The sequence below is a fragment of the Malaya genurostris genome, chromosome 3 (assembly GCF_030247185.1).
Source record: "Malaya genurostris strain Urasoe2022 chromosome 3, Malgen_1.1, whole genome shotgun sequence".
In the NCBI taxonomy this organism is placed as follows: domain Eukaryota; kingdom Metazoa; phylum Arthropoda; class Insecta; order Diptera; family Culicidae; genus Malaya; species Malaya genurostris.
The window spans coordinates 196,266,902-196,294,714 of NC_080572.1; the positions used below are offsets into that span (position 1 = coordinate 196,266,902).

At 37.2% G+C, this 27,813-nt stretch overlaps 1 protein-coding gene across 1 annotated transcript in view; it reads left to right on the forward strand.

Annotated features, from left to right (window-relative positions):
* Window positions 1–27,449, forward strand: part of LOC131439092 (uncharacterized) — a 445,155-nt gene extending 417,706 nt beyond the window's left edge. Inside the window, exons 5-9 of the mRNA XM_058609702.1 lie at window positions 13,219–13,403; window positions 24,980–25,175; window positions 25,242–25,454; window positions 25,518–25,748; window positions 25,814–27,449. Of these exons, the coding sequence (XP_058465685.1) occupies window positions 13,219–13,403; window positions 24,980–25,175; window positions 25,242–25,454; window positions 25,518–25,748; window positions 25,814–25,956 (968 nt within the window). The 3' untranslated portion in view covers window positions 25,957–27,449. The remainder of the gene's footprint in view (window positions 1–13,218; window positions 13,404–24,979; window positions 25,176–25,241; window positions 25,455–25,517; window positions 25,749–25,813) is intronic.
* Window positions 27,450–27,813: the final 364 nt, after the last annotated feature.

Genomic DNA, 27,813 nt, shown 5'->3' on the forward strand with positions numbered 1-27,813 from the left:
ATACTAGAAGTCGAAGGAATGTTTAATCTATAAAAGGAATAACATTTCTTAATTCCTAAAAGCACTCCACCATACGGGGAGTCTCTGTCGAGACGTATAATGTTAAAGTCATTAAAATTTAAGGCTATGTTTGATGTAAGCCATGTTTCGCACAAAGCAAATACATCACATTTTTGACTATGCAACAAAACTTTAAATGAATCAAGTTTTGGCATGATGCTTCGACAATTCCACTGCAGGACAGTGATTGAATCATTTGCGGCGGATGATAAATTATCCATCAAATGATACAAAACCTGAAAGAGCTGGCCATTGAGCTGATAACTGTTTCAAAAAAGTTCTAGCTATTGGAAGGAATGCTGTTATGATGGTCTTTAGAGGTTCAGAAATATTGAATGCAGCGAAAATCCATTCTACAATTTCCGAAAATTTCAGTAATCCTGTTGGTGAATGTGAAATGGAGCCCACTGGATTATTGTCTTTTCTTGAGCTAGTTCCTGGATTGGTTTGTGAATTTGACAAACCAGGAGGCACAGTTTTTGGTTTTAAATTTGGCTTTTTAGCTTTAACACGGGGATCTTTTTTTGAAGGTATAATTTTAGGTGTCTTTTTTGGTATTTTGTGGTTTGTTAATCTCCTCTTAACAGACCCTTGAGGAGTGACAAACGAGGTATCTTCACTATTTCCGTCAGAGTCAGATTCCTCTGGCTCCGCAAGATTTGAAAAACCGTTTTCGGTTTCCAAAGGGGAGACATGTATGACCGTTTTGAGCATTTCTGCATATGTGCGCTTAGACCGTGCTTTTAAAGAAAGCTTCATTTTGTCTTTACGCAGCTTAAATGCAGCGCACACTGAAAGATCATCATGAGGGCTTTCCCCACAATAAACACATTTTTCAACATCTTTATCGCAAAGATTATCCTTATGAGGCCCTTGACATTTGATACATTTGGACTTATTACTACAGTAAGTAGCTGTATGTCCGAATTTTTTACAGTTCGTGCAATTCATAACATGCGGTACGAAAAGCCGAACAGGAAGACGAATTTTATCGATATAGACATGGCTAGGCAATGCAGATCCGGCAAATGTTACGCGAAACGAATCTGAGGGACGATAAGACTTTTTTCCATCGACAATAGATGCTGAGTACAATTGTTTGCACTCGAGTATCTTAACTCCCTCAAGCATGGAGTTTTTAAAACGGCCAACTCCATTTTTAAGTAAATCATCTGCTGTCAGACTTGCTTCAGTCACAACACCGTCAATTTCTACCTCCTTCGATGGAATGTAAACTCGATATTCAATAGCAAATAATTTACAGGTTACAATATCGTTTGCCTGTTTCAAGTCGTTAACTACAACTCGAATTTTATCTCTATTAACCTTACAGATTTCTTTAACTTCAGAGAAATGTGATGTCAAATCCTTTGTAATTTGCATCAAGTTTAAAATCTTTTCTTTTTTTCGAAGATAGACTATCCATGGCCCAGTGGTACCCTGTGGATAATGTTTAGCCCTCGGAGTATTTAAACTTTTACTAGTATCCGGAATCGGATTCGGATGATCTTCCATGAGATCATCCATTACATTAAATTTTTTTTGTAAATTAATAATACCAAAATAAAAACTTATGTTTAGTAAAATTTCAGATATAAGAAATAAAAAATAAATTAAATTAAATCTACCTTGTAGCTGATGTCTCTGTTCCTTTATCGTGAAGAACGACGTGAAGCTCTTCCAACGATTTCCAATTGGCAGTCTTTTGCTGTTTCCAATTGGCAGTCTTCTGTCGTTTACTGCTATCTCAGTTGCTCTGCCGTCGTTGTGAACACCACTGCACTTGCTGTACCTGACCCCAGGTACAGTGCTTTTGCTCTTGGTGGCGATCAAATGCGATGCTTGCAGTGTAGCACCTCGCGATATATGCCGTCTCTTTTGATCCTACGCAGCGTACAAATTCTGGTACCTGGTAGATCAGCACTGGGTTGCTTTAGCACCTCTGTGCCTTTGCACCCCTTCGTCTTCGCACCTTTATGCGATGGCACCTCTGTGACTCGTCACTTCTATGCTCTCGCACCTCTGTGTCTCTACACCTCTGTGCGTATGAACGGGATGGCCTTCGTTGCTAGCTTTCCAGTCGGGAAACGCCCCGAATATTGCGTTTGCTATGGGCAGTTTAACTACCTGAAGCTTAGAATTGTCTCGGTAGCAGCCGTTAACTCACGAGCCAGTACAATCGAAACACAACCTCTTCGCTTGAATGGTTTTTACTGAATGAAATTATGTTTTATCAATAGCAATTGAATTATATATATATATATATATATATATATATATATATATATATATATATATATATATATATATATATATATATATATATATATATATATATATATATATATATATATATATATATATATATATATATATATATATATATATTAATCACTGCAATCAAATACTAATAGATCCTCAGAGAGAAAAGTCTAATTTTTTACTTCTCACTTTTTATGAACCTGTACAAATCTGCATTAAACTTAGGAAATCTATATAAAATTTATACTCCTATTTAAATCAGTATGTGAAAGCAAAAATCTATACAATACAGATAAATCTGTGTAAATGGCTCTGGCTCTGCACTTAATGCCTAATGGCTAATGCCTAAATAATAACAATTCCTTTTTTGTTTTTTTAAAGATTTCCAAATTAACTTTACAGTAAAGTTTAAAATTTAACACGAAAGGAAACGTAAACGACCCAACAATTTTTAAACGTCGAAATTATTCAAAACTGATTCTAAAAATATCTTATAGTCTTACTATAGTCTTATAGTTATATAGTTGGCATTAGACTCTTTATGAGAAGAATTCTGACAATTTGAACCTGAGAATGGAATAGTGCAATATTTTATTTTAGATTGCTGTCGCCATTGCTAATTTATAGGATGAACAAAGGACCAACGATAGGATGAATAAAAATCCATTGTGATGAAATGTGGAGCAGAGTAGTGAACATATCAGAAGTGCTTGTAGCGAGTTTTTGAAGACAAGCTTGATTTCCAAAAAATGTGAATCAATACCCAATGTGGAGCAATTTATGAAATAAATTGAGGTAAAACGGTATAACAATATTCGTCCGGTCACTGAATCTATTTGTATTCTTATTTTTAGATAATATCAAACGATTTCAATCAACCGCAATTAGCCTTCTACCGGAATGCGAAAAAAATGTTCTCCCAGAGATACAACTTATAAAATAAAAACGTTAAACGGGCTAGTACTGTTATTCCTATTATGTGTGTTTGGATCACAAAAGTTTTCTATCTAACCTGGACCAATACTGATAGTTCACATTGGATTTGCTTCGGAATTGTAAATCTGAATTCAACAGAAAATTATGTTTGTGGGAAAATTAGGGTAAAACGATGTTGCCCGATTCATGAAATCGTGGAAACTATCTGATACCTATTTTTGAGGTTACTTGTGAAACATTGAACTGTCTTGTTTAACCATAATTGATCCAAACACCGATCAGTAGAACTTTTATTTCTGTAAATTTATGGAAGAAGATGACTTGGGGTAAAACAGAATACAGTTATTTGCGGCCGATATTATTAAAAACAATCCATTTATCGAACCTATGAACATGTCAGGAGTATTTTCCGATAAGTCGAATTAAATTTTGCATAAGAAATACTAACTTTGAAAATATTTGTTTAGGTATTGATAAAATGATTGATCTAAGGTCGCGTTTTCGATTTTTTTTTTGTGCGGAATAATTTTAATTCGAAATTCGGACTAGTTTGTTTGAATAACTTGATAATATTTATGCAGCTCATAAAAGTACCAGCGACAATTATAGAAACTAAAGGGCATGTTAGTCGAGTGAACCGCGACATCTCATCCGTAATGTTGGCAACGATTCAGAACGTTTTATCCGACACTAAATTTGACAGATCGTTTGCTCGTTTAGAACGATACCGACAAAATGGCGTTCTCTAAACGAACAGTTGTCACTTTGATTAAAGGTACTGAAATAGAAACCATGATTCCCGTATTATTTTCACATTTTTCCGCCTTCTTCGAATGATTAGAAATTGAATTTTGCATGCGATGCTATTTCACGTGCCACATTCGAACAACAAAGCAAACAAAATCATTCCTGACTAGGGCTAGGCTATTGTACCTTATGCTATATTCTGTTTGAGAACAGAAGTCAAGTAGTGCATTTGAAGCAGTAATCACGTTTCTGGTACTATTTCTCCTTGTTGAAATAACCGAGCAAACGAAGTGAATGCACTAGCCTGAATATTGCATAATCCATCCGTACTGGTCTGACATTCCGTTCCGGAAACGATTAGCTGCTGGTATTTTTCCCATGGTCTATTTAAAGCTGTTCCAGAGTGCAAGGCTCTCTCAAGACTCAGGGTTGGACTATTTTAGTTTACTTCAAGACTAAGATGATTTGATTGGCTAAGATAATAATCGTTTGTTTTTTCAGGCAATATGATCATTTTCGTCAGAATACAAATGTCTGGTCCACTTATTAAGATTAACACATTCTTTTCCCAAAAATCGATTTTATGCTCCTTCAAGAGCAATACTATCATTCCATTGCTTCTCTAACTTCTCGATGACGTGCTTGTAGAAGTATTTGTTCTCAGCTTTACATACACTTCTTCATTTGAGTCGAATTTCTTATCGAAAAGCAAAGCCTTGGACTTACATTCCTTTTGTGGAATTTGACCTTCTGTTGCAACAGACATCAAAGCTGATTCTTAACGTACAGAACGGCTGGTGCTACTCTAAGAATCCTTCATGATCAGGGCTCGAACATACGACAACTGACTTGTTAGACCTGCACCCTATGCATTGAACCACCAACCCGGAAATTTCTCGTCGGTGAGCATTTTTTGCCTTTCTCATATAGGGTAAAGTGTTAAAATGTGGCCTCCTTAAGCAAACATTGAGATATTTCTTAATGTACTGATATATTTTCTTTGTGAACGTAGGTATTTCTTTGCAATACACCTGAGGAACATATTTTCAATGATTTCGGTAGAAGTGATGAGAATTGATTGATACAAACACATGCAAAACGACCACTTGTTCAGTTTTTTCATTTGCCGTAGGCATTATGCCCCAGCAACAGTTTAATATGCCTCACAACAAATCAGTGGTAAGCCCCACAACAATGATACAATATGCCCCTTGAAATGTCGATACAGAAGAAAAGCAGATAAAGAAGATATTCTTTGCATCAGAAATCAATTTCATAATCAATTAATTACAATTGGAAATCAACATTTTCGATCCTCCCAACGCTAAATTTTGTTTTAATAACCGTTATAAATCTTTAAAACAATATTATAACTCGAAGCATACTGTTGAATCAAAGGTTATATTTTATAAAAGCCTTGAATACTTAAAAAAAGCAGCGGTGCGTTTTGGCCAGCAGGGTCTCCCCGGAAGACCGAATGTCATCAACCATTTGATTCAGCTCGACGAACTGAACAAATGTATGTGTGTGTGTGTAAATATATGTGTATGTATGTAACAAAAATATGCGCTTACTTTTCTCGGAGATGGTTTAACTTGTTTCACAAACTTAGATTCAAATGAAAGGTCATATGATCCCATAGCTATTGATATTGAATTTCATTAGGATCCGATTTCCGGTTCCGAAGTGATAAGGTAATATGTAAAAATTAAGGAAAAAATATGCACTCAAATTTTTCGGAAATTGCTTTACCGATTGTCACAAACAAAGACTCAAACGAAAGGTATTGAAGTTACCTAAAACTTTCTACAACGTTTCATCCGGATCCGAATTCTGGTTTCGGAACTAGATAAGTAGAAAAAAAGTTCAAATCAAAGGCCTTATGGTCCCAACTATTTCTCAGAGATGGTTAAGCGTAAAAAATTCTATACCGCCTTCTAATGCGACGAAGTGAAAGGAAAAGAAATTCTTTTAATTTTGGTTCAAAATTATTCCAATTTGTGAATCAATCAATAGTTGATTTGAGAACTCTACAATAATATTTATGATAGTATGAGTAGTATGAAAAAGGCAACATTATACCACTAGGTGGATGAAAACAGGTTTTTTAGATCAGTAAATAACCAGGAGTCTCTGAGGGCCAGATCTTGACTAAAAGGTGGATGAGAAAGTAATTCATTCAATTTAACTATCGTTGCAATCGACTTGTGAATCGGTTCATTGTTTTGCTGAAAAAGTGGTTTTTTTCTTCCACATATGAGGAAACTTTTTTTGCATTCAATCCATCTAACAACGCTATGTATTATTCACAATTAATTATTTTTCCTTGCTCAAGATAGTCGATGAAGATTATATCATGTGCATCCAAAAATACTGAAGCCGTAACCTTACCAGCTTACTGTTGTGTCCTTGGACGCTTCGGATGTAACTGTCCAACTGCAGTCTACTCAGATAATGAACATTTTGATTCCGGAGTGAAGTGGTGGATCCATGTTTCGTCCATTGTCACATATTGAAGAAAAAAAAGCTTATTCATTACTTCTAAACATATCCAAACACTGCTCTGAATCATTAACACGTTGTTTTTTTTTTTGATCGACTGTGAATAAACGCGGTACCTGCTTTTAAAAGAGCTTTCTCATGGTCAGATATTCATGCAAAATTGTTAACACACTGCCTTCTGTTGTCTTTACATTCTTTACTGTATCACGCGATTTCAGTTTGATCAACCACGCAATTAAATCAGTAAACTACTAACAAATAGTTCTTTTCTATGGAGCTTAGTCCAAATAACACCTTTAAAGTCTTTGCTGAGCTGGAACATTTTTTTACATTTAGATGCAATGATAAACCTACACTTGAAATTGTTTTTGGATCCTTTGAGTAAAAAAAACAAACAACTTCACATAAAAAGCTGTCACTTTTTTCTGACCTTTCGACATGTCATGAAATTTAATACATATAGTCTTTTGAAAGTTGGTACCTCATAAACGTGCTTTAGATCCAACAATAATAGTCACACGACTTTTTGAATGATGTGTTAAGCGGTTATTAGGGCAGTTAGATGAATTGATATCCGATTCGAACGAAGAAAACTACCTCGTTTGCTCGATACGACAGTGGCACTTCTCCGCTGTAGTGACAGCTAGCCATATAAGGCCAAAACTCCATACTCAATTTTAAGTACGTTCCGTCTTCCAAAAAGGTGCACCCTTCGTACTTCTTAAAAACCCTCATTGTTCGATTTCCGGGCACGTCTATCGACCACTAGATTCTGTTTCAGTGTTCTGTTTGATGACTTACTAGTTCGAAAAGAACGCAATCTATCTGACGGTTTGACAATCATTTGAGAATTTTCATTTTTTTACAAAACAGACCATTTCAACGATAAGTGAACGCTTGAATTTGAATTTCAGTTTGTTGTATATTGAGATTTGACTCAAAGCATATTTAATTACCTGTTTATACTCTAGCCCAACTTTTGAATATCCCGGGCAAAACAAACTCGAAAAAGTTCATAAAAGTATAGAACATAAACGTTTGGTTCAATTGATTTAGTTTCTTCGGCAATGTTTCATGTAATTATAGGGATTTTGTAAAAAAAAAGTATGCACCGTAAATAAAAGATTCATTTTAATACTTTTTTCGCAAAATATTTTTTTTAATCAAACCTAGGAATCATTAGTCTCTAAAAAGGTATTTACGATTTTTTATGTGTTGCAGCTGGCAACTGTTGGAATTTTTTGCACTGTTGGTCAAGATAAAATAGACAAAAAATAGAATTTAAAATACGATACGGATTTCAAATCGATACGTACGTCTCTTCGAGCCAACAAAACTTTCTGACTCTATGTGCGGGATTGGGAATCGAATCCATCGAGTTATCCGATTTTATGAAAGTATGAAAAATTTTACATAAATCAGGTCCAAGAACAATTAACTATAGAATCTCAAGTTTTTGTGCAGATAAAAACTTCATTTTCATAAGTTTTTGAATCCGCTATTGAACATTTTTTAGTAAAAATCGGAATACTTTTACTTAACTTATTCGTATCTTCCACATCGTCCTAACTCAGGAATCAGGAGTTTCCCACATTCTCATGATTTATTAGGTTTCGACTGGATGTAGATTCAGACTGGTCGATGGATCCATATCCTTGGGACAAAATGGTACCGTATGCTTCGGAAAGCTTTTAAAATTGTGGCATGAAGCTAAATTCGGTTGAATTAGTGAGCTGCGCCGTTTTCTTCATTTTGTATTTCATTTACTTTGAATTTATCATTTCCGGTGCAAAACTTCATTCTTGGCATTTTCTAGACGCCACTCGATGGGCTTTAATACTTTTCCGTTACCTGGGTTTTGCACTCCGCCATGTAACTTTTTTTAAAACATGCAATAAAACACAAACGGTTCATCCGATTTCAAAATTTATTTTTTCATATTAAAGTACAATCCTTCTGGTTAATTTTGGAATATAATTTCATTCAAATGGCTGCCTCGGCTGGCCTTGCAGTACGCCATACGGTCGGTCCAGTTTTTTAGTACATTTTCGATTGTATGCAACATTATTTCAGGTATGGCTGCACAAATGTTGTCCTTCAAGGCTTGAATTGTCTCTGGCTTGTCCACATAACACTTATCTTTGACAGCCCCTCAAAGATAATAGTCTACCGGCGTTAAATCACAGCTCCTAGGCGGCCAAACGACATCCGAATTTCGACTGATAAATCGGTCTTCGAAGACTGTGCGCAGAAGATCGATCGTAGCGTTGGCTGTGTGGCACGGAGCGCCGTCTTGTTGGAACCAAATGTTGTCCAAGTCTTTCTCTTCAAGTAATGGGAAGAACCAATCGCTAATCATGGCGCGGTAACGCTCGCCATGGACCATTTGAAAATGAGGCATTTCAAAGAAAAATGGCCCAATGATGCCGCCAGACCAAAATTCGCACCAAACCGTCACTCTCTGAGGATGCATCGGCTTCTCCATGATAACGTGCGGGTTTTCCGTCCTCCAAATGCGACAAATTTGCCTATCAACATACCCGCCGAGATGAAAATGTGTCTCATCCGAGAAGATGATTTTTTGGCAAAAATCGGCGTCTTCTTCAAGCTGATCGCAAGCCCAGTTGGCACTATTTTCACGCGTTCCTCAAGCGTATACACAACCATTTTCGTTCAGCGGAAGGATAAAACTAAGTTTCTGTCAAATCAGAAGTAACAAGTGGTTACAATAAGTCAGCTGAAAAATCACGAACTCGGCGAACAAGTTTCTGAATTTGTTTCACTAGGTAACGAATAGCCTTATCAATCAGTATCAGGAATCAGAACAAATTGGCTCAAATGGCACGTTCCCCTTGATATTTGGAGATTTGTGCCTTGCCATCAATTTGTTTTTAGCATCATTTTCCCGATATATAAGAGGGAAGGATTGAAAGGAAATGGTAAGGGTTGGACTAGGAGGATGGGAAAAATTGACGACATAAAAGCAGAAGTAAATTCTGCACCCCTAAGGGATGCTGAACAATCTGCTGAGGATCACATTTAGTGGAAGCAGAAGGAAATTCTGAACCTCTACGAGGTCCCGAACAGTCTGCTGTTAATAAAACCTCCAACCCCCGAGAGGATTTATAGATCTTACAGAAGCGACACCATTCTGCACTCCCGGAAGAATGCAGAACGACTCGCAGTATGTACGAGCAGAAGTAAATTCGGTACCCCCCAAAGGATGCCAAACAATCTGCTAAACCCTATTTAAGGTGAATACAGAAGGGATTCATTCACTCCAGGAAGAACGATGAACCCTTCTGACTATAGCTCCTTACCACATTGGGTGAGAAACGAGAGAATATCCTTCAATTTTAGCTCCGCATACACAGACTCAACCATGTATGGAGAACCAAAAACCCGGATACGTAGCTGCGTCAATGCGGGACAGTTACATATCAGATGATATGAAGTACCATAATAGCATTTACACAAATCACACGAATAATACTCAGCACGTTGAATAGTAGCCATGCGATAATTGAGTTTGCAATATCCAGTCAGAGCTCTGACCAGAATACTGCAATGATGCTTGGAAAAATGCAGTTGACACTTTGACATTTTCAGATTTAAATCTGGTAAAAATGTTTTTGTCTGAGCGCAAGTTTGCAAGCTGCGCCAGTAGCTGGCATGTTTGGATGCAGCCCAAGAACGTATCGTTGGCCAGAGCTGGTGCAACGAACGACCCCGCCGGTCCCGAACCAGCCCCACCACTTTCAACTAGTTGGAAGTGGTAAAGCCGGTCCAGGACCAACGAAATCACTCGCTGCACCAGCTCCAGCCAACTCATCAGCCCATTCATTTCCAGTAATACCAGAATGGCCGGGTACCCATAAGAAGTAAACAGCATTTGAAATGCTGAGGTCTTCAATTTGAGTTCGACATGCGATCACTTGATTCGACCGTGAGTCATTCGAACTGAGTGCTTTTAAGGCTGCCTGACTGTCGGAACAAAAATAAATACGTTTACCACAGATCCTCTGCTGAAGAGCCGATTGTACTCCACACAGAATTACGTAGATTTCTGCTTGGAACACAGTACAGTATCTACCAAGAGAATGAGACTGCTCCAGCCTCATTTCACGACAGTAGACACCAGCACCAGCACGACCATTCAACAGAGAACCGTCCGTAAAACAAACTATGTGTTCATCAAGTTGTCGTTCCAGACAACCAGACAACCATTCCTAACGAAGAGGATAGCTCACATTGAATGTTTTAAAAGGATAACTGCATGTGAGAGTTAGGTCACTAGGAGCGAGTAAATACTCTTCCCACGTAACCATTTGAGACCACAAGCGAGTGTGGCTGGTAGCATAATCTAATGGGTTACTGTTCCAAAGCCCTGTAACCCTAAGACGGTATACACAAGATAATGCTTCTTGTTTTAGGAACACATGTAGTGGTTTAATACACAGTAGCGCCTCTAGAGCAGCATTAGGAGTTGTCGTGAATGCTCCTATCATCGCCATTTGGACCATCCTTTGGAGATGATTTAGCTTTGACTGAACTGTCGCGACTTCTCCTTCCTGCCACCATACAATACATCCATATGCTAAAATTGGTCTAACAATAGTTGTGTAGATCCAATGAATATATCTGGGTTTGAGTCCCCATGATTTTCCAAAAGCTCATCTGCATTGGCCGAAAGCCATGCAAGCTCCTTCAATCCTGAAGTCAATGTGAGCAGACCAATTCAGTTTTGAGTCAAGAATAACCCCGACGTATTTAACTTGATCGACCACAGTGACCTCTGAACCAAAGAACTGCAACGGACGAGCTCTTGTAATTATCCTACGATGAGTGAAAAGCATCATTGATGTTTTGCCCAGATTTACAGATAATCCAACCTGGTAACACCATTGTTCAACAGATCCCAGGGCTTGCTGCATTAAATCAAAGAGAGTGTTAATGCTTATACCGGTCATCAATATATGATAATCGTCGGCAAAACCATAAGTCGGAAATCCAAGGTTATTAAGTTTCCTTAACAAACTATCAGCGACTAGGTTCCATAAAAGTGGGGATAGTACACCACCTTGAGGAAAAACCCAAGATATTCCGTTTACGACTGCAATGTTTAACCTCCTGCAGCCATTCAGCCATCGGCACGGAAATACACCTTGACTTAGGAGTTCCTATTTTTGTGGCCTTTTACGACATGGAACAGGAAACCAGTGGATCAATTCTTGGTAAAAAAATAATTCCGCCGGATGCCACACGGCTTACCTGTTTGGTGGACTTATACCACCGGTACAGGTGGACCGTAGCGTTATTCTTAGCCAGTTGGGAAACCGCTACCGACACTACACGGCTATCTAGGCTGCTCAGAGAGGAAAGTTAACATTGATGGTCAACTTCCATGGATGGCCGAGCAGCCGAAATCGCAAGCCCAGTTGGAACTATTTTCACGCGTTCCTCAAGCGTATACACAACCATTTTCGTTCAGCGGAAGGATAAAACTAAGTTTCTGCCAAATCAGAAGTAACAAGTGGTTACAATAAGTCAGCTGAAAAATCACGAACTCGGCGAACAAGTTTCTGAATTTGTTTCACTAGGTAACGAATAGTCTTATCAATCAGTAACATATGAACAAAGTTTAAAAAGCGTGAATCATTGGGGTTCCTTAAATAGATGGCGATTCTTCACAGTCCAACAGTGTTCGTTGGTGACTCGTTTCATTCATCATTCATTTCGAAATCGGTCGTGCAGGTCAACAACGATTGAATCAACCAAGTCCAGGGACAAATAAACTCAAATACGGGCTGTCACCAGTCGTCGTCATTATCGTTAGGGAAAAATCTACTAACTTGCAAGCACACAAAAGCTCGCGTTTGCCCAATGCAACAATGAACCTAACAATACCATACAGTAAAAAAAGCGAACAACCGAGGATAATGGCTATCCTCATCCATGTACGCGTTCCAAATAATTGCCGGCCTACAATCAGTAGCGTGAATAGCAAATAATCGCCGCACCCAAATCGCCTCCTTGGGCCATTTGGAAGTGGTGATCTTTTTTTTTCGTAGCGGCGGCGGGGAACAAATTAAAAATCTACAGGTGCAAATTTGTACCTTTCGATAAACACTTGTTTTCATTTGTATGAAAAGAAAAGCGCACCGGCGCCGTAGGCCTACCCGAGTAGGCTCCGGGCCAAATGAAACGTGGCCGAGGTTCAGTGAAGCATCGAATGTAGTATGATTAGTTGCCCTTGTTCCTGCCACCCGTTGAATCGTGAATCATGCAAGGCTGAATTAGCCGTGTTTTTTGAAAAGCCGCGTAGGTTAAATACTTCCTCGTTCCTGTTGGGCGTGAGTTTTTCCTGAATCATGATTAAAATGGGAGGGGCTTCCATCATACTTCACCGAACAAAGACTGTGGCAATCACGAATTGTTTGCAATCCGGATAGATTACTGAGGATAACTGTGAATGGTCCCAATTACTACAAGCTACTGATAGCTGATTGTTTCTCCAATATCCGTATAGATCAGTAACAATCAGACAGGAGCAATCCGTTTCGTTTAATATTCAGTGAACTGTTTTCAATTGTAATCGTTTTCTACATTGAGCCCATAATTCCAATGTAATTCAAATATTCATTTCATTTTTTCCAACAACCACGTATTAACTTCCTGTTGCGTTTTTTTTTTCGTGTGTTTTTTTTTCAGGTGAACGTTACGACTTCGTAATCAACGCTGACCAAGCCGTCGGTGCCTACTGGATTCAACTGCGTGGTCTCGGAGAGTGCGGTATTAAGCGGGCCCAACAGTTGGGTATCCTTCGTTACGCCCGTGGCCCATATCAGCCTGCATCGCCACCACCCACCTACGATGTCGGTCTACCGCAAGGAGTGGTAAGTACGGCGTTGAGATTTCTCCCCGCAATTGCTTATTGGTTTCTTAATGCACCTCATCATTATTCATTGCACACACCACCGACCAGAAACTATTTTCTCATCTACAAACGCCAGCTCATTTGTAAATATTGTGACGATATACTGTACAAATTTCTTCTAAACTTTACTATTCTACTTTGATTTTTTGTGATTGTTTGAATTTCACGCCTCGAAGCTTTGTGAATATTTTCCACCTCTACCTACCCTGCGTGTTGAATTTCACAATTCCACATCCACAATTTCGGTTGGTATTATACTGGGATCAATGGCTGTATGGTATGTGTACATAATTCAACTGCCAGTCCGGAAAACTTTACCATCTCTTGATCCTGTTTTGCCTTGTTTGCCACTTTCCCCGTATGTATAAATTATGCCAACCAAGCACCCACAATTTCATCTATTGTACAGTCTGTATAGATCCTTCCCCTATCCGCTGTTTACAAAATGTACAGAAAAAAAATAAACAGAACACCCCCCGAAAAAGTTTATCAAAGCCAAGCACAGAGGATGGCAAAAACAAAACGAAAAAAAAACCCAATTTGTAGGCTTACGATCAAAAGTGAACAGGAATTAGGTTACGGAATGGTTCTGTCGCCCCCCACCCAAACGAAGGAACCGTAACTAAACTGACTGGCCAGGGACCACACCACAGCCTTAACAGAAGGACAACTCACCAATAGCAGGGAAAAGAAAATGGGAACATCTCCAGAAGTGTTTCTGGGGGAACCCGGCGGGTAAGTGCGTGATAATTAATTCGACGATAATCGGGATTCGTATTCGCAATGAAGCAGGGGTAGAATTTTCAAGCATGGTGGTAAGCAATGAAAGGTATTTTTTCATCCTACCTTCGTACGCGAATCATTGGAGCGACAACACGGTTGAAAAGAACGAAATTTAAAAAAAAAAACAGTGGATAAAAAACAATGTTGCAACCACCAAACTAAGCTGAAGTTCGGATGAAAGGGAATCATTTGGCCTAAGCAGCTTACGAAGTTCATGGAAAGAATTCTAAGCAGCCCTTATTTTAAGTAATTATCCACACTTGAAAGTTCGCGTGCCGCATCTTCTAATATAATACTTTGAGAATACATTGTTCAGCTTCAATGCAGCGAGAAAGTTCACGCAGAACTTGTTCTGTACATTCAAGTTCTCAAAAGTTCCGCGTGTACTCTTAATCAGCAAGAAAATTGATGTTTTAGGTAATTGGCGAAACTTCTGGTTGCTTGGGCATACTTTGAAATTTTCCAAATTCTAAAGCAGTGATTTACAAAGTGGGTGATAAATACTTTGTTCGGAGATAGGTAAACGATATTAACGGAAAGCTTAAGCAATTCTTTTTGAACAAATTCTATGATAAATTTGACATTGTTCATTGTCACCACTGTTCAGATATTGGTTGTAGCTGATGATTTCGTCGATGAAAGTGTTTTATTGTTGTCGATGACAGTTTCAGAAGAACAGGAGTTATTTTGGACCAGCGTAGAGGAAGTACCGTTGTCTTTGAGAGAAGATGACTTTTTGCCCAGTTTCTCGCAGGGCTTACCGTAGTTAGCTGCTTTCTGTCAATATTGACATAAAACCAGCTGATGACCGTAGGTGACAAGTGATTTTCATGGAACTCATGTATCATGACCGAATGTCACATAGGAAGGTGTCCTTCTTTGGACACAGGCGTAACAAATAATAAAGGCCATTCCAGAAATCAGAGTAAAAATTATTCAACTTTTCATTCTTGATGGAAAGAATTTCTCCATACTGAAGCATGGTTATTCGAATGAATTCATTGGTGGATTAGGGACGATCATGTACACGTACATCTATGATATGATCCTCCCTGCACACTGGTACTGGTTTTGTATATTATAGTTTCATGCTCCATGTAATGTTGTTGTCTTTAGCATATTCAAATGCTTTGCACTGCTTACAGAACTGAATGTAGATTACGCTATTCGTCTTATTCAGCTGTAGTCAATTATCTGTTTTAATTCGAGGTGCATTTGTTTTTTCTTTTAACGGGGTACTCTACGAAAAAATCGGGTTTTCATTAATTGTTTCAATCGATAGATATGTTGTCTGAGAACATAATTGAAAAGCTTCAAAGTCGTACTTTGAATATTTGCGAAGGTACTGTTCTTTGAATTTACTCGCGCCATACCATTCCTTTGAAGCACATTTTTCTCAAAACCATTCATTCACAAGAAAGAATATATACTACTGATCCAACGACTCGAATATTTTATTACTTTGTTAGAGAGAAGCACGTGAATGTGTAACTTGTATAAAAATTGGTTCTATCAGGTGTACAAATTTGCTTCCGCCGTTTTTTTTTTTCCAAAGTTAAAAGCTTCATTGCGAAAAAGTGCTTACAGATGTATTATTCAAAGTATTGTCCGTCGCTAGCGACAACTTTCTCCCATCTTTCCGGCAATTTTCGAATCCCGGCTCGAAAAAAGGAGTCCTCTTTTGACGCTATCCATGAAGCAATCCATTTTTCCAACTCTTCGAAGGATTGAAAATGTTGATCTGCCAGGCCGTGTGCCATCGAACGGAATAGGTGGAAGTCAGAAGGGGCGATATCTGGGGAATATGGCGGATGAGGAAAGACTTCCCATTTCAGCGTTTCCAGGTATTTTTGAACACTTTTGCAACTTGAGGCCGAGCATTGTCGTGTTGAAGGATGACTTTGTCATGTCGCTCTTGAAATTGTGGCCGCTTTTCTTTTAGCGCGCGACTAAGGCGCATCAGTTGCATTCGATAGCGATCTCCTGTGATGATTTCACCCGGTTTTAAGAGCTCGTAGTAAATCGCACCAAGCTGATCCCACCAAAATACAAATCAACACCTTAGCGCCGTGAATATTCGGTTTTGCCTTCGACGAAGTAGCATGCCCGGGCTTTCCCCATGATTTTCTGCGTTAAGGATTATCGTCCCTCGGATGTCCCCTCGATTTCAACTCGTACGGCACCCAGTGTCCTTCTTTCTGAATCATACCCAGCGCCTTGAGACGTTTTGAAATGGATTGCTGACTCACTCCCAACGATTCGGCAAGCTCTTCTTGGGTTTGGCACGAATCTCCATCAAACAATGCTTCTAGTTGTTCATCTTTGAAGGTTTTTTCTTTTCCACCACCATGTTTGTCTTCGACATCGAAATCACCATTTTCAAAACGTTGAAACCACTTCCGACACGTTCATTTACTCAGAGCAGCATCACCTAAAGTTTCTGAGAGCATTCGATGCGCTTCAGCTGCATTTTTTTCGAATTGTAACAGAAAAGTAAAACTTCGCGCAAATGGCGAGAATTGGGCACATAAACAGACATTTTCGAGCGTGAATAATACGAAAACAAGAACAACTATCACTGAAACGGCGATGACAATTCGTTAGGCACTGTACACACTCACTTTAAAGGCATTATCATCTATGTATTTTAACCAGCCTCAGCCGGTACAGCCACCTATCGGAAAACGGCGGAAGCAAAGTTGTACACCTGATAATATTTAATTTTCAATAAAAACAACAAGAAAACACCTTGTTTTTGTTGTATTTATGTTTGAATGTTTATAGGTATGCAGTAAAGTATTAAACATTCGCGAAGTATCTGAGGTTCACGCACTCGAGACAAATCTCATTCTGTTTAAATATTCATAAAACACTAACATTTGTTTTTATAGGATTATGTACTCGAAACTTCAAGTTTATTCATGAAAATTAATATTCCGGCTTACTTGACTGATTGTACAATTTAGTAAAATAAATTAGTTTTTTTATTACTGGATCTCGTTCTTACCCTTTTCCCTAGATGGAGAGACACTCTCAATGCAATCAAGTGAATTAATGAGAGGCAATGATCCACAACTCACGTCCTCGACCATTGTCTCAGAGTCACAGTTGTTGATGGATTGATCATTGCAGGCTTTCTCTGCCCTATTACGGGAAGTAGGGATACTCCTGCCAATGTGATTGATTTGATACATTACTTTGATGTATCAGAGTTCAACTTCGGAAAATGTTGTATGAACAGGAAGACGATTTTTTAAAAACCAGTCCCGGAAGATGCTCGATATGTTCGCCATTTTGAATAGTTTTACTATGTACATAGAATTTGTTTTTCCTAGCCAAAAACGTGCATCTACAGATGTTACAAAAGGAACTTTCCTTCCTTCTCCGGTTTCTGTACAGTACAATAATGAAAACGGATCATTTTCTACCGCAAACTACTTTTCAAGATTATTTTTATCATTAGATTGTACTTCAAAAAATTGAAAATTCATTATTATTTCAACAAAACCTATATCTGAATGAAATATAATTACTTATATATGTTTAGTTGAGATCTGTTAAACTATGACCCCGGTTTTTTAAGTAACTATCCATACCTGAAAAGTCACGCGGAAAACGCAACAAGAACGTTCGAAATTTTTACCGTACTTTCATGTTCCACGAGTAACTTTAAGTTTCAAGAAAGTTCACGCGGAACAAAAATTAAACTTTTTGTGTACGAACAAGTCAAGAAATGCGTAACATTTAACTGAAACTTTTCACACTTCTTCAATATGACAAACCATTTATTTTTCATATATGAAAAGATCCAACTCAAGACTGGCAAATAAGTTTTTGTCAACACTGTTCCTGCTCGGAAACTGTTAATTATACAAAAATGGTGTCGAAGAAAAATTGTAAGTAATCGATCGGGCTTTCATAAAATAAACATGGAAAAAAATTCTAAAGTTTTTTAAGCAATTAGAAAACTAACCGAAAAGAAATTAGGAAATAAATGGCTCCATGAATTTTTAAACTTAAAATCCCCACTTGATGTCAATTTCATTTGTGTGAAATTGAAAACTGAAAAAGTTACAGCTAAAAAAAAGGTTGAGGCATTTTTCTAGCTTTAAGTTCTGGTGAAAATAGTCATTTAAAATATTGGACATGATTCTACAGATAAAAAGCAGTAAATTTACTCGTAGTTACTTTTTTTACTAGCCGTATTCAAGAAATTCACGCGTGAAAAATAAAGAACACAGATTTTTAATTAATTTAATAGAATATTTTTAAACTGGACACTTTTGAGATGGCGACCACTACAAGTATGACTACATTATCTGTAGAATTATACTCAATTGTTGAAATGACTAATTCAATCGGAAACATTCAGCTTTAAAATTGTTTAAGAATTAGCTAAGACATAAACTGCTGCTCTACGCATAATTGTCCAATATTCTAATATGAGACAATTATGCTTCGAACGGCAGTAAAGCAGTCTTGAGCTCAGCTCTACTCATCACTAAAAATAAGCAACAGATAGAGAGAAATGTTGAGACTGAATAAAACAACGAATATTTAAAATTTTGCGAAAAAACTTCTTAACGTGATTTTTTCGGATAGAATTTATATTCTTGGAAAGAGTTTAATATCCGTGTACATTTTTTCATAGTCCCCAAACGATTTATTATAGACTCTTGTTCGACTCCTTTTTTTACAATCATCGGTTTTGAACTACAACAATTAGAAGAAAAATGTTGCAATTGACCAAAAATCTGATTTTGACTTAAATTTACTTTGAATAAATTTATTGCTTTTGTCCTGTAAAAATATTTTCTAGTGATTAACTGACTATTAACCCTTGTTTTATGAATGAAAAAATTGGTATAGAATTCGCTCAAACCTTAGAAACCAATTTTAGCATGGTTCGTTTTAGGCAACATAATCGTTCGAAAACTAAACTACTTCTTACAGTAATAAATGCTGGAAGAACATAACACCCATAGACCATTGGAATCAGTTCGTCGAGATCAGCAAATGCGTGTGTGACAAATAATTTCACTCAATTTTCTCGGAGATGACTCAATCGTTTTCTACGAACACAGATTCATATGAAAAGTGGTATGCTCCAAAACAAGGTTCCTAAATTATGTTTGGATCTGACTTCTGGTTCCGGAATTACTGGATGATATGTGAAAAGAAATAAAAATTGTGGGACTATTTTTTCTCGTAGATGGCTGAACCGATCTAAAATTCAAATAAAATCTAAGAATTATCTAAGATTCAAATGAAAAGTTTTAAGATCCTATAAAACATCTTGCTTTTCAGTCAGATCCAACTTCCGGTTTAGGGGATACATGGTGATTAGTATAAAAGTCTCCAATTCACATAAATTAATCAGGTTTATCGGGTTCGCAGATTTGGATAGTCATTTTATTTATTTCAGTTTCAGTAGTATTCAGTTTACGATTCGGATTTAATTCCCAATACGATTTCCCAAAGATGTCTACACTGATTTTCAAACATTTTGAAACAAATGTAAACTATACAGCTACTCAGGTGAATTTATCTGACTTTGGCTACACCGATTTTCGAATTCCGGTTCCAGTATCGAATTGTTTCTCAAAGCTCAATGGTTTTCTCAAAAAAGCCTAATCGACAAAGACAAAATTATTTAATTTTATCCAATTCTGACTTCCGATTCTGGAATTACAGGATGATAATTTTTTTAAATTCAAACCGATATAGAAGATGATAATCCCGAAAAGTTTTAAAGTTGGACTCAAAACTATTGCAATTTATTCGTCATATGGCCATACGAATCGGTTTGGGTTACGCTTGATCCTCAATACCGGCTCTGGAAGAACCTTAAATAACCGTAAACTGTAAAGTGGAACTAACTTCGACATCTCATGGGATGTTCAACCGGTTGTCACACGTTTAGATTAAAATTCGATCCGATTTGCAGTTCCGACATTACAGGGTAATGAGTGATTAGATTCACAAACTGCCGCTTGAAACGACCGTCATTGAAATGTCATGAGAAATAAAACATCGAAAAATATTCATGCAAAAAAGTAAAACACGTGCGGATTGATAAAAAAAAAGGTATGATCTCACTGCAAGGTGGATTAAGCACGTTTTTTATCTGAAATATTCACATATTCATGTTTCCTGTTAATTAGGAAGTATAAAACATTGTGTTGTATGAACCGATTTTTATGTAACACACTGTTGTGATCAATGCCATATTGGAAAACATAAAATGAAATTATTTCTGGATTTATCAAAATGATCTGAAAAGTTGTAAGAATGTGTGGAAATTGTTCAATGCATTCCATTCCGATCATTTGAAAGAAGAATAGCTTTTATTTTTTTCAAAAATCGATGCACCACCACCAAAAAACATTTATTCGAAGGCGCTTGAAAATTTCACACGAACAACTACATGTTCCACCATAAAAATGTAGTTCGTTGTCTTTTTTTTATTCACAAATAGGCGAACGAAAAGTACAACATTTTGTACTATCGTTTATTTATATATAGAAAGTTTTTCATAATTCATGGTCAAAAATGTGCAGTTATTTTGTAAATCGAATGTGAAACTTATTCATTGGAAATTATTTTTGTTGTGATTCTCTAAATTTCAACTTAATACTTGTTTACATGACATAGTAATATCTAAATGGGGCTGATATGGTTGTATATTCAATTCCTCTCTAGCTTATATAACCAATTGTCGAACATACGATATTTGTCATAATATACACAGTTGATATTCGTATCAACGGAAGAACTTAAAGATACGTTGCACAACGCTAAAACATTGAACTTTTTCAATAAACTTGTTAAGTTGCACAAACGTGCTACTTAGGGTATAGTTTTACTGTGATACTGTAAACTGTTGATATAAAAGATGAGGAGGTTTTATGCCAGAAAGAGAACAAGACTATAACATTTCTGCTCCATTTGTCTTTTCCCCATTCCTAAAAATAAAATAATCGATTCCCTACCACTTCTTTTTCGACACCATTTTCTACCAATAACAGATTCTAAATTATAACATTCGCTCTTTTTTTAAAGTCAGTCTTTTGTCAAATTAGTCAAACATACTGAAGACATGTGCAAAGTTTTTTTTTAATAGGAGCAACTCGATCTAGATTTCACCACCATTTCTGCTGTAAATTTCTGATTGCTCGCATCAGAAAGCACATTGTTCTGAATATTTTCTATCTAAATATTAAGAAGTTTAAACATTTCTTACTTGTTTATAGTAGAGAAAATGTCAACGCACAATAAATGAATGGCCACTAAAAATATTCCGAAACTGTGTTACCCAGTTCTCCTGACCTTAATCACCCTGATTATTACGTATTGTGTATGGTTGACCCAGAGAGCAGTGAACGTGTCCATTACACCATTTCACCGGTTAAATCAGATACACGCATAGAAAAAATACCCAAATTTGGGTTTCAGACAACGAATTTCTTTATTGAAATAGTAACAACTGAAAATTAAGTTTGATATAGCAAATATTGCTGCTTGAAACTAAAAAATATGAAAATAAATTTTTCTCAGTGGATTAGTTTATTTATATCACCACATTTATAAAAATAACAAATATTTTACTTGTGCGTTCATGTCAATTTCTTGACAAACAATTTCACAGTAAATTCAATTTGAAAAATTAGTTTTAAATGAACGAACTCTAAATAAAGTTAATAATTGTACGTTTTCTGTTGAAATAAATGAACTTAAATTCAGTTCGTTCTACTAACGCTTCTGTTTGCTAAAATCATATATTTTTGTATGTTTTTATAAATAAAATCATTTCTGCCAAACTAACTTGCAAGGTGGTTTTTAATACTACTTTTATTTCGATGTACTGTACTGAACTAGATTGTTCAGGCAATTCATACAAATTGAAAGTAGTAGAAATGGTAAATCTGTTCGCGAACGGTTCTTTTCGAAGAATGAGTGGAGTTTTTCCCTAAAGAATGACAGTTTTCTATTATTTTCAATAGAATTATTAGCAGTAATCAAATTCTTCGGAGGTGCTTATAAATTTACAGCGTATTTCAGAACAGTAGCAAGGAATCTGGTACAAGTTGCAAACATTCGTGACTTTTGAAAATGTAAAAATAAAATGATTTTTTGTAGAAATACATGCAAAAAGTACTCACTATCATTGATTCTGTTCAATACAAAATATTATTTTCGAAGTAACATACAAAGTTTCAGAAGAACGAATGAACGGTTCAAACGAACTTGTTTCTTTCGGCAGGGTTATCAAGTTCTTTGAAATCAGAGATATACCTTCAGACAGGGTTGCAAGAGTCTGTCTGTATATCCGAAAAAAATACGCTAAACTGACTTGGCGAGCAAAAAAAAGGTCGCGGCAATTTCAAAAGTCTGCGTAAAACTAGATTTTCAAAAGTCTGCACAACAAAAAAATGTCTGCAGCACTATGTACGAAATACGCAGATTTACAGACAAATCTGCAGATCTGGCATCTCTGTTTAAAAAGAACGGTTCTGTCTATCTATAGAAAGGAGCATTTCAAGTATTGTCAGTTTCAATTACATGAAGCCTATAAAGCGAACCTATGAGTGTAGTTAGAACGTTAGTTATTTAACGATATGAAGGGTGATTTTTTAAGAAGTATAGCATTTGATTTTCAAACAAAAAATACAATAATTTTAAACAAATTGGTGAAATCTTCGTTGGAATCGATAGAACGATCAATATAAATTAATGTTTGAAGATAATTTCATGCAAATGTTGACGGCGGTTCCACTTTAGATGGCGCGAGGTCCAATTTTGGTACACTCTCTCCAACATATCGGCAACATATTTCACGAATCGTGCCACCGGCCCATAATCCACACCAAACAGTGACTTTTTTGCAAAGCTTCTGACTGCCCAGGTAATTAATAATCGCATATTAATGCCGTATTATGACAGCAAATAATCGCCAGCTAGCATTTCAATCGCTTTTGAATTAGGGTATATTTTATACGGCTATTCATAAACAATGCTTAATTATTGCTGGTGTGCATTCTAAATGCTGAGTTCTGATCGATTTATAACAGAGTAGCTTTCAGATTGCAGATATAGAACTGTAAGAATTTTTGGTACTCATAAGAGGCTTTTTTACTGCCATTATTAGTGCTTACTGGTTACCAGGGTGGTCTTCACTCCACATGCGGCAATTTTGCTTGTTGACGTATCCATTCATGATTAAATAATAGACCAAACAGTGTTGGTGATTGTCGAAAATTTGACAGAAGCTGCTATATTGCTATCTATATTGCATACAACATTTTCAATCCGGTAGAAGATGCTACAAGCAGTGCGGTAAAATTTCATTTTCAATCGAATAATATAAGATGAAAATGAAATTTATGGCCGCTGACCGTCAGCGTATCCCTACTAATTCATTTGACTTTTGCTGCCATTTTCAAGTGAAGCTCTCAGAATTTATCGTCAGTTGAATAATCGTGCCTAGTCATTTGAAGATTTGCTTGCTAAGTTTCAAGTGCCAAGTAGTATAGCTGCTTCATTGTCTTCGCTCTTGGTAGTAAGCAGATTCGAACAAATAGAATTTAAATGAAGTAAAGTATTAAAAATGAAAACTGAAGGAGAAAACAATTAATTTATGTGTATTCTGTGATTGATATTTCAGCAATCTGATTAGTCTTTCATCTATTACCTTGAACCAATTCGAATGTTTGCATGAACCTCATTTGAAGGCCGCTCTCACACTATTGAAAAGATATTTTGTTAATTCAAGAGATCAACTGACTGTAATTAAACTGAGCGTCGATTGAAGAGAAACGAGTGATGAACTGAATGCTACCCGTTCGGGGCGTCAGCAAACATTGTGTTTGTGTCAGAGAATGAAGTTTACTGCAGTGGAGAGATCGTCAATGTGTTCCACATTCAGTTTCAATTGAATTGAATGAAGTTTTACTGCACTGGCTACAAGAACTCGAGTCTCTCAATGCATGAACCGTGAGAGAATTTTGCTACATTTCTTCGCTCCACTTCATACTCTGAGTATTTCACGCCCTTAAAAAAATTTACAGTCTGATAATGATCGTTGATGTGTGGAATTTCCCAAGAGAGAATCACTAATTGACAATTATCGCAGAAAATCGAATCGATGATTCAACTTGATGATTCTCATACTAGGTTGCAATATTTCAAAACCCTTGTGTGGAGCATTCTAAGACAATTTCATAGACACAACTTACTATATATAAAGGTTATATGCACATAGTTAGAATAAGCGGCAATAGTAAAATGATTCTATCGCAATTATCAACTGCCTGTATAGAATCGGATCGCGAAACAAGAATGAGCGACCGTTTGTTGCTTCAGAAAGGATCCCCACAGCAGCGTGCTAACCTTTGATTCTTAGAAATGTCATCGAGAGAAATTCATGCGTGATCTGTCAAAAATAGTGTTGCCAAAAATTTACCAACAAAAAATCACCCTTCAATTAATAAGGCACACTGCCGAGGACAATGTATTCATTTGTTGACTTTTACCAATGTTGAGGGACGCATTTTATTTTTAAGCAAAATTATGCAGCTTTATTACAAATAGAAACATTCAAACGCCACAGAAGAAACTTTGCCGACGAAACAACAAATCGCCCATCACAAGACAGAACTAGGTATCATACCACCATTCGGAAGCGATCTCCCATTTTGTGATGCGCACTGTCGCTAAACACACTGTCTTTCCTGTTTCGAACCGAAACTTTAGGTCATGAATCCACTGGATGCCCAATGCAACATGCAACGTGACGATGCAATTTGCGTGAGTCAACTGAAGAACGCTAAGGAAGTTGATCGAGCACTGCTTCAGGAGAAACCGGACGTCAAGATTTTCCTGCCCTTCCGGTTCTATCTGTACCGACCGGAAGAACTATTCCAACCCAACACGTACAATAGATTCTTGGGTTCGTTTAATATAATTCTTTCATTCATTGTGACAGTTGAAATAGTAGAACCTTGATATTTTGCAGTTGCCCCCACCGGAGACCACGTCATCTCGCTGATAGATGAAATCTCGTACCTATCTGCTCCTGCACCGTTACTGTCACAGTACGATGATATTAATCCGGAACAGTTCTGCAACGGAGATAACCGGCCAGCCGATTGTGGTGCTAACTGTATGTGCACTCACAAGGTCGACATTCCACTGAATGCCATTGTTGAAGTCGTGTTGGTAGATGAAGGTACCATTGAACTGTAGTTGACTTGAACTGTAATTATGAGCTTGTTTTTCTTTCATGAATTAGTCCAACAACCGAATCTGAGTCATCCGTTCCATTTGCACGGTTACGCATACAATGTGATCGGTATCGGGCGCTCGCCGGATTCCACTGTGAAGAAAATCAACTTGAAACATGCCCTTGACCTAGATCGTCGTGGTTTGCTACACCGACAGTTCCAGCTTCCGCCACTGAAGGACACCATTGCTGTGCCGAACAATGGCTACGTGGTTCTCCGATTCCGTGCTGACAATCCCGGTAAGTTGTGTTCAGGTTGGTAGTTGGTAGCTCCCCAAAAATCGACTAACAACAATTCCGTACAGGTTTCTGGCTGTTCCACTGTCATTTCCTGTTCCACATCGTGATAGGCATGAACCTGATTCTTCAGGTTGGCACACTACAGGATCTGCCTCCGGTACCGCCGAACTTCCCAACCTGCGGCGATCACTTACCGCCGATACAGTAGAGAACTTTTTGCGCGCAAACAAACCTCCAAAACACTAGCTCCAACGATGCACAAATAGCACAAACTTTTCGGCTACAATTGATTACTGACGAACCAGGAAAGGACACCCACTAGTCTGAGTTAAGCCAACGCGCTTCAGTAGTAGTAGTAGTTAGCTTCGTATTGCTCGAAAACAGTCCGAAAAGTGAACTGACTACGTTGTGCACCCCAAAACAAAAATCTGAATTTAGTTCTCCGGGAGAGAAAGAGAAAGATGAACGAGATGATTTTATTCTACGATAATTTTTATTTTTTTCAGAAAAAAAATACTATTCCTTAGCGTTAGTTGCGAGAAACTGAGAATACTCCCTGAAAAAAAGTACCAATATGCCGACAGTGCTTTGTTTAGATTTGTAGGCAGAGATTTTTGTTTTAATTTATGTAGCATTTTCATGTATAAGTAAATTAATTTGTAGTTAGGAAATCGACACACGGCGCAAAACCTTAGGTCTTGCAGAAACCATAGACAAACGAATAGGTTAACTGCGCGCATACGTCGTCGTCGTTTGCTATTTGATTTAAGTTTAGATCAATTCATATCGTGCTTACTAATTTTATCATTCATTACAGATCGAGTTTGGCAACATTCGCGAGATCTAACGGGAAAAGGGGTTGCTCATTCTATTTCCCTATCTTAATCTAACCTGATTTATTTCACCGATCAAAGTGTGCCACCATATTTATTTACTGTTTTATTTGTTTTTGTTTACGTGAATCAGATCCAAACGTACTCGAAGAGTATAGCGAAAAATTGTAAATATTCATAATACTCAATCAAAATCATACTGTTTCTATACTAATAAGATACTTGCATTATTCTGTCATCAAAATTCACCCACAGCCATCCCACTCAAAGAGCTACGAACACTCTTAAACTGTACAAAACCTGCACTGCCTGTCTTGAAGCACCCTCCTCAATATGATTCTCTTCTAAAGAATTTAAAAAAAGAAGAAACAACAAACAAACAACCATTAACTTTATGTCCCGAAAGTTTCCCGTTCTGACAGCTCTAGCAGAACATTATGCTAACACCGCCATCATTGGCTGATACCCCTCCCAATCAACTGAGATAGGCAACAAGTATTAGCGTGAGGACTATGTAATTCGAATGCTAATAATGCCCATTTCCATTTCCTCTCCCTATGAACTACACCATTCATTTACTCGTCTTTCGACTTTCCACAACCTGATCATCACTAACAAATGAAGAATAATGTAAAAAAATGTTCGAAATTTATTGTTTAACTATAGCAGAATCTACCTTCGATTGAACCTCCTGAATTTCCGAGGGAACATTTACCTGCCACAGATTGTGCTGAAACAATACTGCCGAAAACGCCGTAGACTCAAAAAGGTGTCCAATTTACTAAGCTATAAATCGAGTCGCCACTTTTTTGTGTACTACCAAAAATCGATTAAACTATGTATAAAAAAAATTGTGTATATAAAAATATGTTTGTATGTTTTATTTCCTACCACTCTACTTAATCACTTTGCCCGAGTTGAACTGGTTGTCACCTATCCTATTCCGAGGTGTTTCTGTACATATGTTTTAGCCATCAAATCAAGTAAATCAAACCACCCTCACCATATTAGAACTGTATAAAAACAATCTGTAAATAAACTCTCGTAAACATTGCTACTTTTTTCTGCTTCCGCTGGCGTTGATCTATTTCTCTGTCTGTCTATCGCTCTTCCGTACATCTTTCCCTGTACGATAGAAAAAAAATTTGTAAGATCTAATACAGGTAAGTTCTAGTGCTAGTTGTACATACACATACATATCAAACAGACAAAAAATGCTGGCCTGTTATCTC